Genomic DNA, 12,951 nt, shown 5'->3' with positions numbered 1-12,951 from the left:
CTACCTAACCCTCACCACTGCTCTGGAACTATCCAAACACAAACACTACCTAACCCTCACCACTGCTCTGGAACTATCCAAACACAAACACTACCTAACCCTCACCACTGCTCTGGAACTATCCAAACACAAACACTGCCTAACCCTCACCACTGCTCTGGAACTATCCAAACACAAACACTGCCTAACCCTCACCACTGCTCTGGAACTATCCAAACACAAACACTACCTAACCCTCACCACTGCTCTGGAACTATCCAAACACAAACACTACCTAACCCTCACCACTGCTCTGGAACTATCCAAACACAAACACTACCTAACCCTCACCACTGCTCTGGAACTATCCAAACACAAACACTACCTAACCCTCACCACTGCTCTGGAACTATCCAAACACAAACACTACCTAACCCTCACCACTGCTCTGGAACTATCCAAACACAAACACTGCCTAACCCTCACCACTGCTCTGGAACTATCCAAACACAAACACTGCCTAACCCTCACCACTGCTCTGGAACTATCCAAACACAAACACTGCCTAACCCTCACCACTGCTCTGGAACTATCCAAACACAAACACTACCTAACCCTCACCACTGCTCTGGAACTATCCAAACACAAACACTGCCTAACCCTCACCACTGCTCTGGAACTATCCAAACACAAACACTGCCTAACCCTCACCACTGCTCTGGAACTATCCAAACACAAACACTACCTAACCCTCACCACTGCTCTGGAACTATCCAAACACAAACACTGCCTAACCCTCACCACTGCTCTGGAACTATCCAAACACAAACACTACCTAACCCTCACCACTGCTCTGGAACTATCCAAACACAAACACTGCCTAACCCTCACCACTGCTCTGGAACTATCCAAACACAAACACTGCCTAACCCTCACCACTGCTCTGGAACTATCCAAACACAAACACTGCCTAACCCTCACCACTGCTCTGGAACTATCCAAACACAAACACTGCCTAACCCTCACCACTGCTCTGGAACTATCCAAACACAAACACTGCCTAACCCTCACCACTGCTCTGGAACTATCCAAACACAAACACTGCCTAACCCTCACCACTGCTCTGGAACTATCCAAACACAAACACTACCTAACCCTCACCACTGCTCTGGAACTATCCAAACACAAACACTGCCTAACCCCCACCACTGCTCTGGAACTATCCAAACACAAACACTACCTAACCCTCACCACTGCTCTGGAACTATCCAAACACAAACACTGCCTAACCCTCACCACTGCTCTGGAACTATCCAAACACAAACACTACCTAACCCTCACCACTGCTCTGGAACTATCCAAACACAAACACTGCCTAACCCTCACCACTGCTCTGGAACTATCCAAACACAAACACTACCTAACCCTCACCACTGCTCTGGAACTATCCAAACACAAACACTGCCTAACCCTCACCACTGCTCTGGAACTATCCAAACACAAACACTACCTAACCCTCACCACTGCTCTGGAACTATCCAAACACAAACACTGCCTAACCCTCACCACTGCTCTGGAACTATCCAAACACAAACACTACCTAACCCTCACCACTGCTCTGGAACTATCCAAACACAAACACTGCCTAACCCTCACCACTGCTCTGGAACTATCCAAACACAAACACTACCTAACCCTCACCACTGCTCTGGAACTATCCAAACACAAACACTGCCTAACCCTCACCACTGCTCTGGAACTATCCAAACACAAACACTACCTAACCCTCACCACTGCTCTGGAACTATCCAAACACAAACACTACCTAACCCTCACCACTGCTCTGGAACTATCCAAACACAAACACTGCCTAACCCTCACCACTGCTCTGGAACTATCCAAACACAAACACTGCCTAACCCTCACCACTGCTCTGGAACTATCCAAACACAAACACTGCCTAACCCTCACCACTGCTCTGGAACTATCCAAACACAAACACTGCCTAACCCTCACCACTGCTCTGGAACTATCCAAACACAAACACTACCTAACCCTCACCACTGCTCTGGAACTATCCAAACACAAACACTGCCTAACCCTCACCACTGCTCTGGAACTATCCAAACACAAACACTACCTAACCCTCACCACTGCTCTGGAACTATCCAAACACAAACACTGCCTAACCCTCACCACTGCTCTGGAACTATCCAAACACAAACACTGCCCTAACCCTATCCAAACACAAACACTGCCTAACCCTCACCACTGCTCTGGAACTATCCAAACACAAACACTGCCTAACCCTCACCACTGCTCTGGAACTATCCAAACACAAACACTGCCTAACCCTCACCACTGCTCTGGAACTATCCAAACACAAACACTGCCTAACCCTCACCACTGCTCTGGAACTATCCAAACACAAACACTGCCTAACCCTCACCACTGCTCTGGAACTATCCAAACACAAACACTACCTAACCCTCACCACTGCTCTGGAACTATCCAAACACAAACACTGCCTAACCCTCACCACTGCTCTGGAACTATCCAAACACAAACACTGCCTAACCCTCACCACTGCTCTGGAACTATCCAAACACAAACACTGCCTAACCCTCACCACTGCTCTGGAACTATCCAAACACAAACACTGCCTAACCCTCACCACTGCTCTGGAACTATCCAAACACAAACACTGCCTAACCCTCACCACTGCTCTGGAACTATCCAAACACAAACACTGCCTAACCCTCACCACTGCTCTGGAACTATCCAAACACAAACACTGCCTAACCCTCACCACTGCTCTGGAACTATCCAAACACAAACACTGCCTAACCCTCACCACTGCTCTGGAACTATCCAAACACAAACACTGCCTAACCCTCACCACTGCTCTGGAACTATCCAAACACAAACACTGCCTAACCCTCACCACTGCTCTGGAACTATCCAAACACAAACACTACCTAACCCTCACCACTGCTCTGGAACTATCCAAACACAAACACTGCCTAACCCTCACCACTGCTCTGGAACTATCCAAACACAAACACTACCTAACCCTCACCACTGCTCTGGAACTATCCAAACACAAACACTGCCTAACCCTCACCACTGCTCTGGAACTATCCAAACACAAACACTGCCTAACCCTCACCACTGCTCTGGAACTATCCAAACACAAACACTGCCTAACCCTCACCACTGCTCTGGAACTATCCAAACACAAACACTACCTAACCCTCACCACTGCTCTGGAACTATCCAAACACAAACACTGCCTAACCCTCACCACTGCTCTGGAACTATCCAAACACAAACACTACCTAACCCTCACCACTGCTCTGGAACTATCCAAACACAAACACTGCCTAACCCTCACCACTGCTCTGGAACTATCCAAACACAAACACTACCTAACCCTCACCACTGCTCTGGAACTATCCAAACACAAACACTACCTAACCCTCACCACTGCTCTGGAACTATCCAAACACAAACACTACCTAACCCTCACCACTGCTCTGGAACTATCCAAACACAAACACTGCCTAACCCTCACCACTGCTCTGGAACTATCCAAACACAAACACTGCCTAACCCTCACCACTGCTCTGGAACTATCCAAACACAAACACTACCTAACCCTCACCACTGCTCTGGAACTATCCAAACACAAACACTGCCTAACCCTCACCACTGCTCTGGAACTATCCAAACACAAACACTACCTAACCCTCACCACTGCTCTGGAACTATCCAAACACAAACACTGCCTAACCCTCACCACTGCTCTGGAACTATCCAAACACAAACACTGCCTAACCCTCACCACTGCTCTGGCCTCCCATCCCTGTCAGCTCTTCTAATGCCTCAATAAGTTACCCTGTCCCCCTCTCTCATCCCAATCTCTATCCCTCACAACCCTCACTGCTAGTGATCTCTGACTACTTCACCACCAGAATAAGTACTATTCGCCTACACCTCCTGACTCTCCCCCAGACTAGCCCCCACCCAAGCTTCCCATTCCACCTCCTCATGCTCCTAATGCCCTCTTTACTGCTTTCCTCCCCACATCCTTTCCTGAACTCTCCTCTGTCATTGCCAAGGCCTATCCTACCTCTTCTTCCCTGGACCTTGTCCCTGCTCCCTCATACCCCCACTCCTCCCTCTTATCATCCCTTACCTAGTCTCCCTCTTTAACTCCACTCTCTCTCTCCACTGGTATCTGTCTTGCCATCTTCAAATTAGCTACCATTATTCCTTTGTTAAAACCCCCTCTCTCCACCCTGCCTGCCCTGCTGATTACTGCCCACTCTCTCTCCTCCCATATTTCTCTAAGCTCTTTGAGCATCTAGTCCACTTGCGCCTATCACACAACATAGCCGCCAATTCACTGTACCCCCGATTTCAATCTGTCTTCCGTCCCTTCCACTCCACTGAGACTGCCCTCTTCACTGTCCAAAATCATCTGGCCAACTCCTCCCATGCTGGCCTCTGCTCAATTCTCATTCTCCTTGATCTTTCTTGTGCCTTTGACACAGTCGATCACCCCATCCTTCTCTCCAATCTTTCTAACCTTGGCATCTCTGGCACACCCCTTGACTGGTTGCAGCCATACCTAACTTCATGCACCTGTGTTGTTGCTTTCAACAGCTTCACTCCCCCCTCCCCTCTGACTGTCGGTGTCCCCCATGGCTCTGTCCTGGGACTCTTGCTATTCCCCCTGTATACCTCATACCTTGAAGCTCTTATTTCCTCATTTAACTCCACCCATCATTTCTTTGCTGACGACACCCAGATTTTCTTTTCGTTCCCCTTCTTTATTGAAATTGAAATCCTTTTCTTCCCCTCACCCTCCTTACCCCCACCCTGCCCCACCACCTGATTCCATCCCCTTCTACTCGTAACCTCGGCGTCCTCTCTCGACTCCACCCTCTCCCTTTCTGACCATATCTCAGCCATAACACACACCTGCTGTTTCCACCTATTCAACATCTGCATTATATGCCCCTCCATTTCCTTTCTGCTACTAAACTCCTGGTCCACTCTCTTATTTTCATCTGCCTTGACTACTGTAACTCCCTACTACTTGGCCTTCCCTCTGACGCTTTTACACCATTGCAACAAATTCAAAACGACTCTGCCCGTATCATATTCAACCTCCCCTGCACCTTCCACACCTCCCCTCTCCTCCTCCAGCTACACTGGATCCCTGTCTATTATTGTTGCCCGTTCAAATGTCTTACTCTTGTGTATACATCTCCCCATGGTCTTGCCCAACCTTATCTGGTTGCACTGATTACCTACTATGTTCCCCCACCCTCGCCCTGTGTCCCATCCCCTTTTCCCTTATTGTAATAGACTCCCACTTATCATAAAACAGTCACCCTGAATCTGTTGACTCTGTGGAATTCCGCAGGAGCTGCAAACTCTGTGACTTTCAAGGAATTCCATTATCTGCAGATTTGAACTGCCTCTAGTAATAATGTTGTGAACGGACAGTAAAGGAATGACTGTGGCTGACTGCAGCATTACAGTAATCCGAGTGTGTTTCACAGTTTACTGCACGGTGCTCAGAGCCTGAGCTCCGTGCCCTGCTGCAGGTATTCACAGCCCTAGCCGCATGTGCGCGGAATCCTTCCGTTCGGTTGCTGCCATACTCTGTGCACTTCTCTTCTTCTGAAGTGTTCACTGTTAAGTCTGAGCTGGACCGGTGCCAGACATGCTAAAGGGGCAGCACTCTGGGGTGTCCCCTCACCACTGGGCCAGTAAGCAACTGTTCAGTGTCTGAAACAACTGTGGTGAATAGCACATTCTCAGCAAGACTGAACAAGCCTGCTCCCCAGCTAGAAACCATAATCCATTTTAACTCCATTACAAATACTACTAAAATTGTGTATAACACACACACACACCCACACACAGACACACACACACACACACGCACGCACACACACGCCCACACACACACACAGCGAAGGAGCACATTCCAGGCTCAGGGTTTAAATGGAAAAGTGTTGAGTCAGATGGGTGAGCAGGACAGTCGGTTTATGATACTGTAATTGACTGCGATTCATAGTTAGGTATCCCAAGCTAAAGGTAAGGGTATAATGGTACATACTGTTAGTGTGGGTAAGAGCTAACGTCAAAGTTACATTCGAAATAACCCCCAACAGCAGCGTTCGCATTGCTTTGTCAGGGTTGTTTGGGGAGCCCCCAGTTTGGGAACCCCAACACTATAACGACTTTGCAGGCACAGTCTGTATCTCTTCATCATACTGGACCAGTGAGCCTAAGTTCGAGACTGGCAACAGTGCTGGAACCCATATCAACAGAAGCAGGAGCTAGAGAATATATGAGACATATATACACATATACACACCAGACCTCAAGACTGACTAGGGAGAATGTGAGCAGTAACTCAAATAGAAGGTCTGTCAACTTACCGCCACTGAGCAATTTCATCACCAGCCACAGCTCATCCTTCACCACAAACGAGGTGTAGTAGGACACGATGTTGGGGTGGTGGCACTGACTCATAGCCTGGATTTCTTTCTGTAGAGAGAGAGAGAGAGAGAGAGAGACGTCAGCATTATAAAGATAACACACACAACAGCAGACAACCCATCAGTGTTTACAGTCTTAGGTGTAACTAACAACACTAAAACACAGTAAAAAAGAGATTGCTCAAATACAGAGCAATGCTTTTGATAACATGGAAAAACCTGAGCCTGTGTCTTGGAAGTACTCATATCTGTCTGTACTATATGATGAGCCAGACAGCGGGACAGGAATCAGTCAATGCATGAGCAATCAGACACACACCACGAACATGAATAATAATCCCAGCTGAAAGGGTGGAGAGCACACCACGAACATGAATAATAATCCCAGCTGAAAAGGTGGAGAGCACACCACGAACATGAATAATAATCCTAGCTGAAAGGGTGGAGAGCACACCACGAACATGAATAATAATCCCAGCTGAAAGGGTGGAGAGCACACCACGAACATGAATAATAATCCCAGCTGAAAGGGTGGAGAGCACACCACGAACATGAATAATAATCCCAGCTGAAAGGGTGGAGAGCACACCACGAACATGAATAATAATCCCAGCTGAAAGGGTGGAGAGCACACCACGAACATGAATAATAATCCCAGCTGAAAGGGTGGAGAGCACACCACGAACATGAATAATAATCCCAGCTGAAAGGGTGGAGAGCACACCACGAACATGAATAATAATCCCATCTGAAAGGGTGGAGAGCTGAAAATAATCCCAGGGTGGAGAGCACACCACGAACATGAATAATAATCCCAGCTGAAAGGGTGGAGAGCACACCACGAACATGAATAATAATCCCAGCTGAAAGGGTGGAGAGCACACCACGAACATGAATAATAATCCCAGCTGAAAGGGTGGAGAGCACACCACGAACATGAATAATAATCCCAGCTGAAAGGGTGGAGAGCACACCACGAACATGAATAATAATCCCATCTGAAAGGGTGGAGAGCACACCACGAACATGAATAATAATCCCTGGGGCTTATCAGTGTTCCAACATTTCCTTTATATCCTACAAAAAAATATAATTAAGGAGTCTTTGTGCACTGCAATGACCAGAAGCACAAAATTCCAAAACTGTACGACGTGGTAACAGAACAGCCACAAGGACATATTTACTGTACCAGCCCCAGACCACAATTACAAAACACTACTGCAGCTATAGTATGGTTTGGTGAGTGAATCTTTATATCTACAGCAGTGTGCACGTTTATTACAATCCTCAAGATTTCATATTTGAATACCGACCTACATGAAAACCTCAGGGGTGAGGATTTACATTTACAGCAGTGTGCACATTTATATACCGACCTGCATGAAAACCTCAGGGGTGAGGATTTACATTTACAGCAGTGTGCACATTTATATACCGACCTGCATGAAAACCTCAGGGGTGAGGATTTACATTTACAGCAGTGTGCACATTTATATACCGACCTGCATGAAAACCTCAGGGGTGAGGATTTACATTTACAGCAGTGTGCACATTTATATACCAACCTGCATGAAAACCTCAGGGGTGAGGATTTACATTTACAGCAGTGTGCACATTTATATACCAACCTGCATGAAAACCTCAGGGTGTGAGGATTTACATTTACAGCAGTGTGCACATTTATATACCGACCTGCATGAAAACCTCAGGGGTGAGGATTTATATTTACAGCAGTGTGCACATTTATATACCAACCTGCATGAAAACCTCAGGGTGTGAGGATTTACATTTACAGCAGTGTGCACATTTATATACCAACCTGCATGAAAACCTCAGGGTGTGAGGATTTACATTTACAGCAGTGTGCACATTTATATACCGACCTGCATGAAAACCTCAGGGGTGAGGATTTACATTTACAGCAGTGTGCACATTTATATACCAACCTGCATGAAAACCTCAGGGTGTGAGGATTTACATTTACAGCAGTGTGCACATTTATATACCAACCTGCATGAAAACCTCAGGGGTGAGGACTTACATTTACAGCAGTGTGCACATTTATATACCAACCTACATGAAAACCTCAGGGGTGAGGATTTACATTTACAGCAGTGTGCACATTTATATACCAACCTACATGAAAACCTCAGGGGTGAGGATTTACATTTACAGCAGTGTGCACATTTATATACCGACCTGCATGAAAACCTCAGGGGTGAGGATTTACATTTACAGCAGTGTGCACATTTATATACCAACCTGCATGAAAACCTCAGGGTGTGAGGATTTACATTTACAGCAGTGTGCACATTTATATACCAACCTGCATGAAAACCTCAGGGGTGAGGATTTACATTTACAGCAGTGTGCACATTTATATACCGACCTGCATGAAAACCTCAGGGGTGAGGATTTACATTTACAGCAGTGTGCACATTTATATACCGACCTGCATGAAAACCTCAGGGGTGAGGATTTACATTTACAGCAGTGTGCACATTTATATACCGACCTGCATGAAAACCTCAGGGTGTGAGGATTTACATTTACAGCAGTGTGCACATTTATATACCAACCTGCATGAAAACCTCAGGGGTGAGGACTTACATTTCCACTCAGTAATCAGTGATATTGAAACTACAGGCATTCGTGTGAAATTATTAGAGCACTTTGTGCTTTAATTAGGCATCTTAAACAACTTCTGAAAAGTCTCCTGCATTTTACAATGCATGGCATGGTTCCTTTTCTCTACTGTTTTAAATTAATTGCACATGTGGCCTGTTCAATTCATCAGTTTAATTAGACCATCACTAATTTACCTATTTTGACAATGTCCAAGATTTTCAGTTCCAGTGATTTGATTTCATATGCACAACAAAACTACAGAAGCAATGGGGTGTTGTAATACATGTGCACACAGCTGAAAAGAAAATGTTTTCTTTTGACCTTTGTGGTTTGCAGGGGTAGTGCATGTCAGTTATTAAGAGGGTGAGCTGTACAGTCCCAGTGCCTTCTTGTATTCCACACAAATGACCATACCTGACGCCAATACAAGTTTCAACATGAACCATGTTAGTGTGCATCGTGGCCTCAAACAACATACAGGAGGTAAACAGTGGCCCTGGAAACCACGGTGTGATCAATCTGACCTGGTTATGAAACACAATACAAACTAGAAGCCACTCGAGTCAACTTCAATTGGAAAGTTTATCAGAGGAAGGGGATGTTAGGACATTGCTGTCCTCAGCCTAAGGGAATAGCCTAATTTACAAGCTTCTTTTCCTGTCGAATAGATGTCTCAGACTCAGCATTACTGATGACCCTACTGTCATCCCCCGGGGATGGCTGGAGAATGTATACGTACTGTATGTCTGGAGTCCAGGCTGGACAATGTACAGTGCCTATAGAAAGTCTACACCCCCTTGAACCTTTTTCACATTTTGTTGTGTCAGTGCCTCAGAGTTTCATGCATTTAAATGAGGGGTTTCCCCCCCATTTATCTACACACCTTACTCCACACTGTTAAAGGGAAAAAAGTTTTTATTGAGAAAAAAAATTGTATGTTAAATATACAAAACTGAAAGATCATAACTGGATAAGTCTCCACCCCCCTGAGTTAATACTTGGTGTAAGTACCTTTGGCAGCAATTGCAGTTGTGAGTCTGTTGGGAGAGGTCTCTACCAACTTTGTACACCTAGATTTGGCAATATTTGACCATTCTTCTTCACAAAACTGGTCAAGCTCTGTCAAGTTCCTTGGGGAGCGTTGATGAACAGCAATCTTCAAGTCATGCCACAAATTTTCGATTGGATTTAGGTCGGGGCTCTGTCTGGGCCACTCGAACACATTTACCTTTTTGTTCCTTAGCCACTCCAGTTTAGTTTTGGCTGTGTGCTTTGGGTTGTTGTCATGCTGAAAGATAAAATTCCATCCCAGTTTCAGCTTTCTTGCAGAGGGCAGCAGGTTCTCCTCAAAGACTTCTCTGTGCTTTACTACATTCATTTTCCCTTCTATCCTGACAAGTGCCCCAGTCCCTGCCGATGAGAAACATCCCCATAACATGATGCTGCCACCACCATGCTTCACAGTTGGGATGGTGTTCTTTGGGTGCGCCAAACATAGCGCTTTGCATTTAGGCCAAAAAGTTCCATTTTAGCTAGGTCAGACCACAAAACTTTTGCCACATGGCTACAGAATCTCCTGAGTGTTTTTTTTGCATACTTCAATGGGATTCAAGGTGAGCTTTCTTGAGTAATGGCTTCCAACTTGCCACCCTACCATACAGGCCAGATTTGTGTAGTGCTTGGGATATTTTTGTCCAGGATACACTTTGACCAGTCTTAGCCAAAAAAGCCATTGGCCTCTTGGTAGACTCTCTGATCAGTTTCCTTCTTGTTCGGTCATCCAGTTTGGAGGGACGGCCTGATCTAGACAGGGTCTTGGTGGTGCCATACACCTTCCCACTTCTTAATAATCGTCTTGACTGTGCTCCAAGGGATATTCAAGGCCTTTGATATTTTTTTATACCCATCCCCTGATCTGTGCCTTTCAACAACTTTGTCCCGGAGTTCTTTTGAAAGCGCCTTGGTGCTCATGGTTGAGTCTTTGCTTTGAAATGCACTACCCAGTAGAGGGAACCTACAGGAACTACTGAATTTATCCTGAAATTATGTGAATCACTACAATTTAGCACAGGCGGAGGCCACTTAACTTGGTGTGTGATTTTGAGGGTGACTGGTTACACCTGAGCTAATTTAGGATTGCTATTACAAGGGGGGTGGACACTTATCCAACCAAGCTATTTCAGTTTTTATTTTTAATTCATTTTCTACAAATTTCTAGAATATTTTTTTTGCTTGGAAGTTGTGGGGTAGGATGTGTAGATAAATGAAAACAAAAACAATTTTAATGCATTTTAATTCCAGGCTATAAGGCAACAAAAGGTGAAAATTTTGAAAGGGGAGTGTAGACTTTCTATAGGCACTATATATGTACTGTATGTCTAGAGTCCAGTCTGAGGAATGTTTATGTACTATACATCTATAGTCCAGTCTACTGGATTCCAAGATCCTTCAAGTAACCTATATCAGGGATTCTCAACCTTTCTGCTTCTGAGCCCCCACCCCCCAGCTAGAAAAAGTCCACGACCCACCACATACACAGATACACTACTGTGCAAAAGTTTTAGACATGTTGCATTTTTCTACTCTGACACATTATGAGCATCGACAATTTACTCAAAGCGTCCACTAGTGTTTTCTACTACTATAACAACCTTGACTTGTATAAAGAAGGAAACACGTTGAGTGAAACAGCTCGCATCGCTCGATTTTCAAGGTGTGGTATCTGAAGCATAAGCAACAAGTACAGAGAAAAATCACCTGCAATAGACAAACCCAGGACTGGAAGACCCAAAAAACTGTGTAACAAGGATGAGCAACACTTGCAGATAATATCCTTAAGGAATAGAAAGACGACAAGCGTTGAATTGACAACAGAACTGGCACAAGGCACAGGTGTCATTGTCCATCAAATCAACAGTACGAAGGTCACTCTTGAAATCAGGACTTGAAGGATGTGTTGCAGTAAGAATACCTCTGTTAATAAAGGGGAACAAGACTAAAAGGCTAAGATATGCACAAGAACACAGAAATTGGAACAATGGTCAAAGGTGCTTTGGACTGTTGATGGATCGGCAACGACACCTGTGCCTTGTGCCAGTTCTGGCTCGGTACTTGTTTTCACTAATGTCACGGCTGAAAATCGGGTTTCGCATAAGTAGGTTGTATTGAACGAGACAAACACTTTCAGTGCAGCAGAAGCAGTGCTGTATTCATCGGAGCACTCACACCGAAATGCCTCCTGCGCATTTCACTGAACTTTCTGAGGGAGCTGTCTGATGAAATGTCAATGAGTTCTTCTAACAGCTTTGATGGGACCGACGGTGGCAGTTTAGCTTCAATATTCTCACTAACGGGGTTTGCAGCCCACAGATGTGTAGCGGCTTGCTCCGTCCCGAGTTCAGGAACGTAAGTATTACATTTGTTGAGTAGACCAGATAGATGCGCTGCCAGTCTCGGTTTGATTACGTCAAAGTCAATGTTCAATGCACTGTGAACACTATGACTTCTGAAATGAAAGAGACCCATCGTTTGACAGTGTCATTTCACATTGGTATTTCTGCCAGTTCCCTGGCCGCCTGCTCTTCAAACATTTCCTTTCAATTTCAATGGCACATGTTTATCAACTCCTCTGCAATCATATACGATTTTTTTGCTTTAGCAACTTTCTGTGTCACTATGTACAATGATACTAAAAGCTAGGCAGTTGCGGATTTCATTAAGGCTTTAGTACCAAGCAGTTCCTTAGCCTTTTGCTCAAAAAATGAATGTCTTTATATATTTCAGGCTTGCTCATTAAACGGGTTCTGTAATTTGGATGGTTTCA

General features: G+C 45.3%; 1 protein-coding gene across 1 annotated transcript in view; it reads right to left on the bottom strand.

The window, feature by feature from the left end:
* oxsr1b (oxidative stress responsive kinase 1b) overlaps positions 1 to 12,951 on the bottom strand; it is an 84,214-nt gene that overhangs the window by 43,335 nt on the left and 27,928 nt on the right. Inside the window, exon 3 of the mRNA XM_041246815.1 lies at positions 6,441 to 6,549. Coding sequence (XP_041102749.1) covers positions 6,441 to 6,549 — 109 coding nt within the window. The remainder of the gene's footprint in view (positions 1 to 6,440; positions 6,550 to 12,951) is intronic.

Source organism: Polyodon spathula, chromosome 4 (assembly GCF_017654505.1).
Source record: "Polyodon spathula isolate WHYD16114869_AA chromosome 4, ASM1765450v1, whole genome shotgun sequence".
Classification (NCBI taxonomy): Eukaryota; Metazoa; Chordata; class Actinopteri; order Acipenseriformes; family Polyodontidae; genus Polyodon; species Polyodon spathula.
The sequence above is the reverse complement of the archived record's forward strand: the minus strand, read 5'-3'. Positions and strand labels throughout refer to the sequence as shown.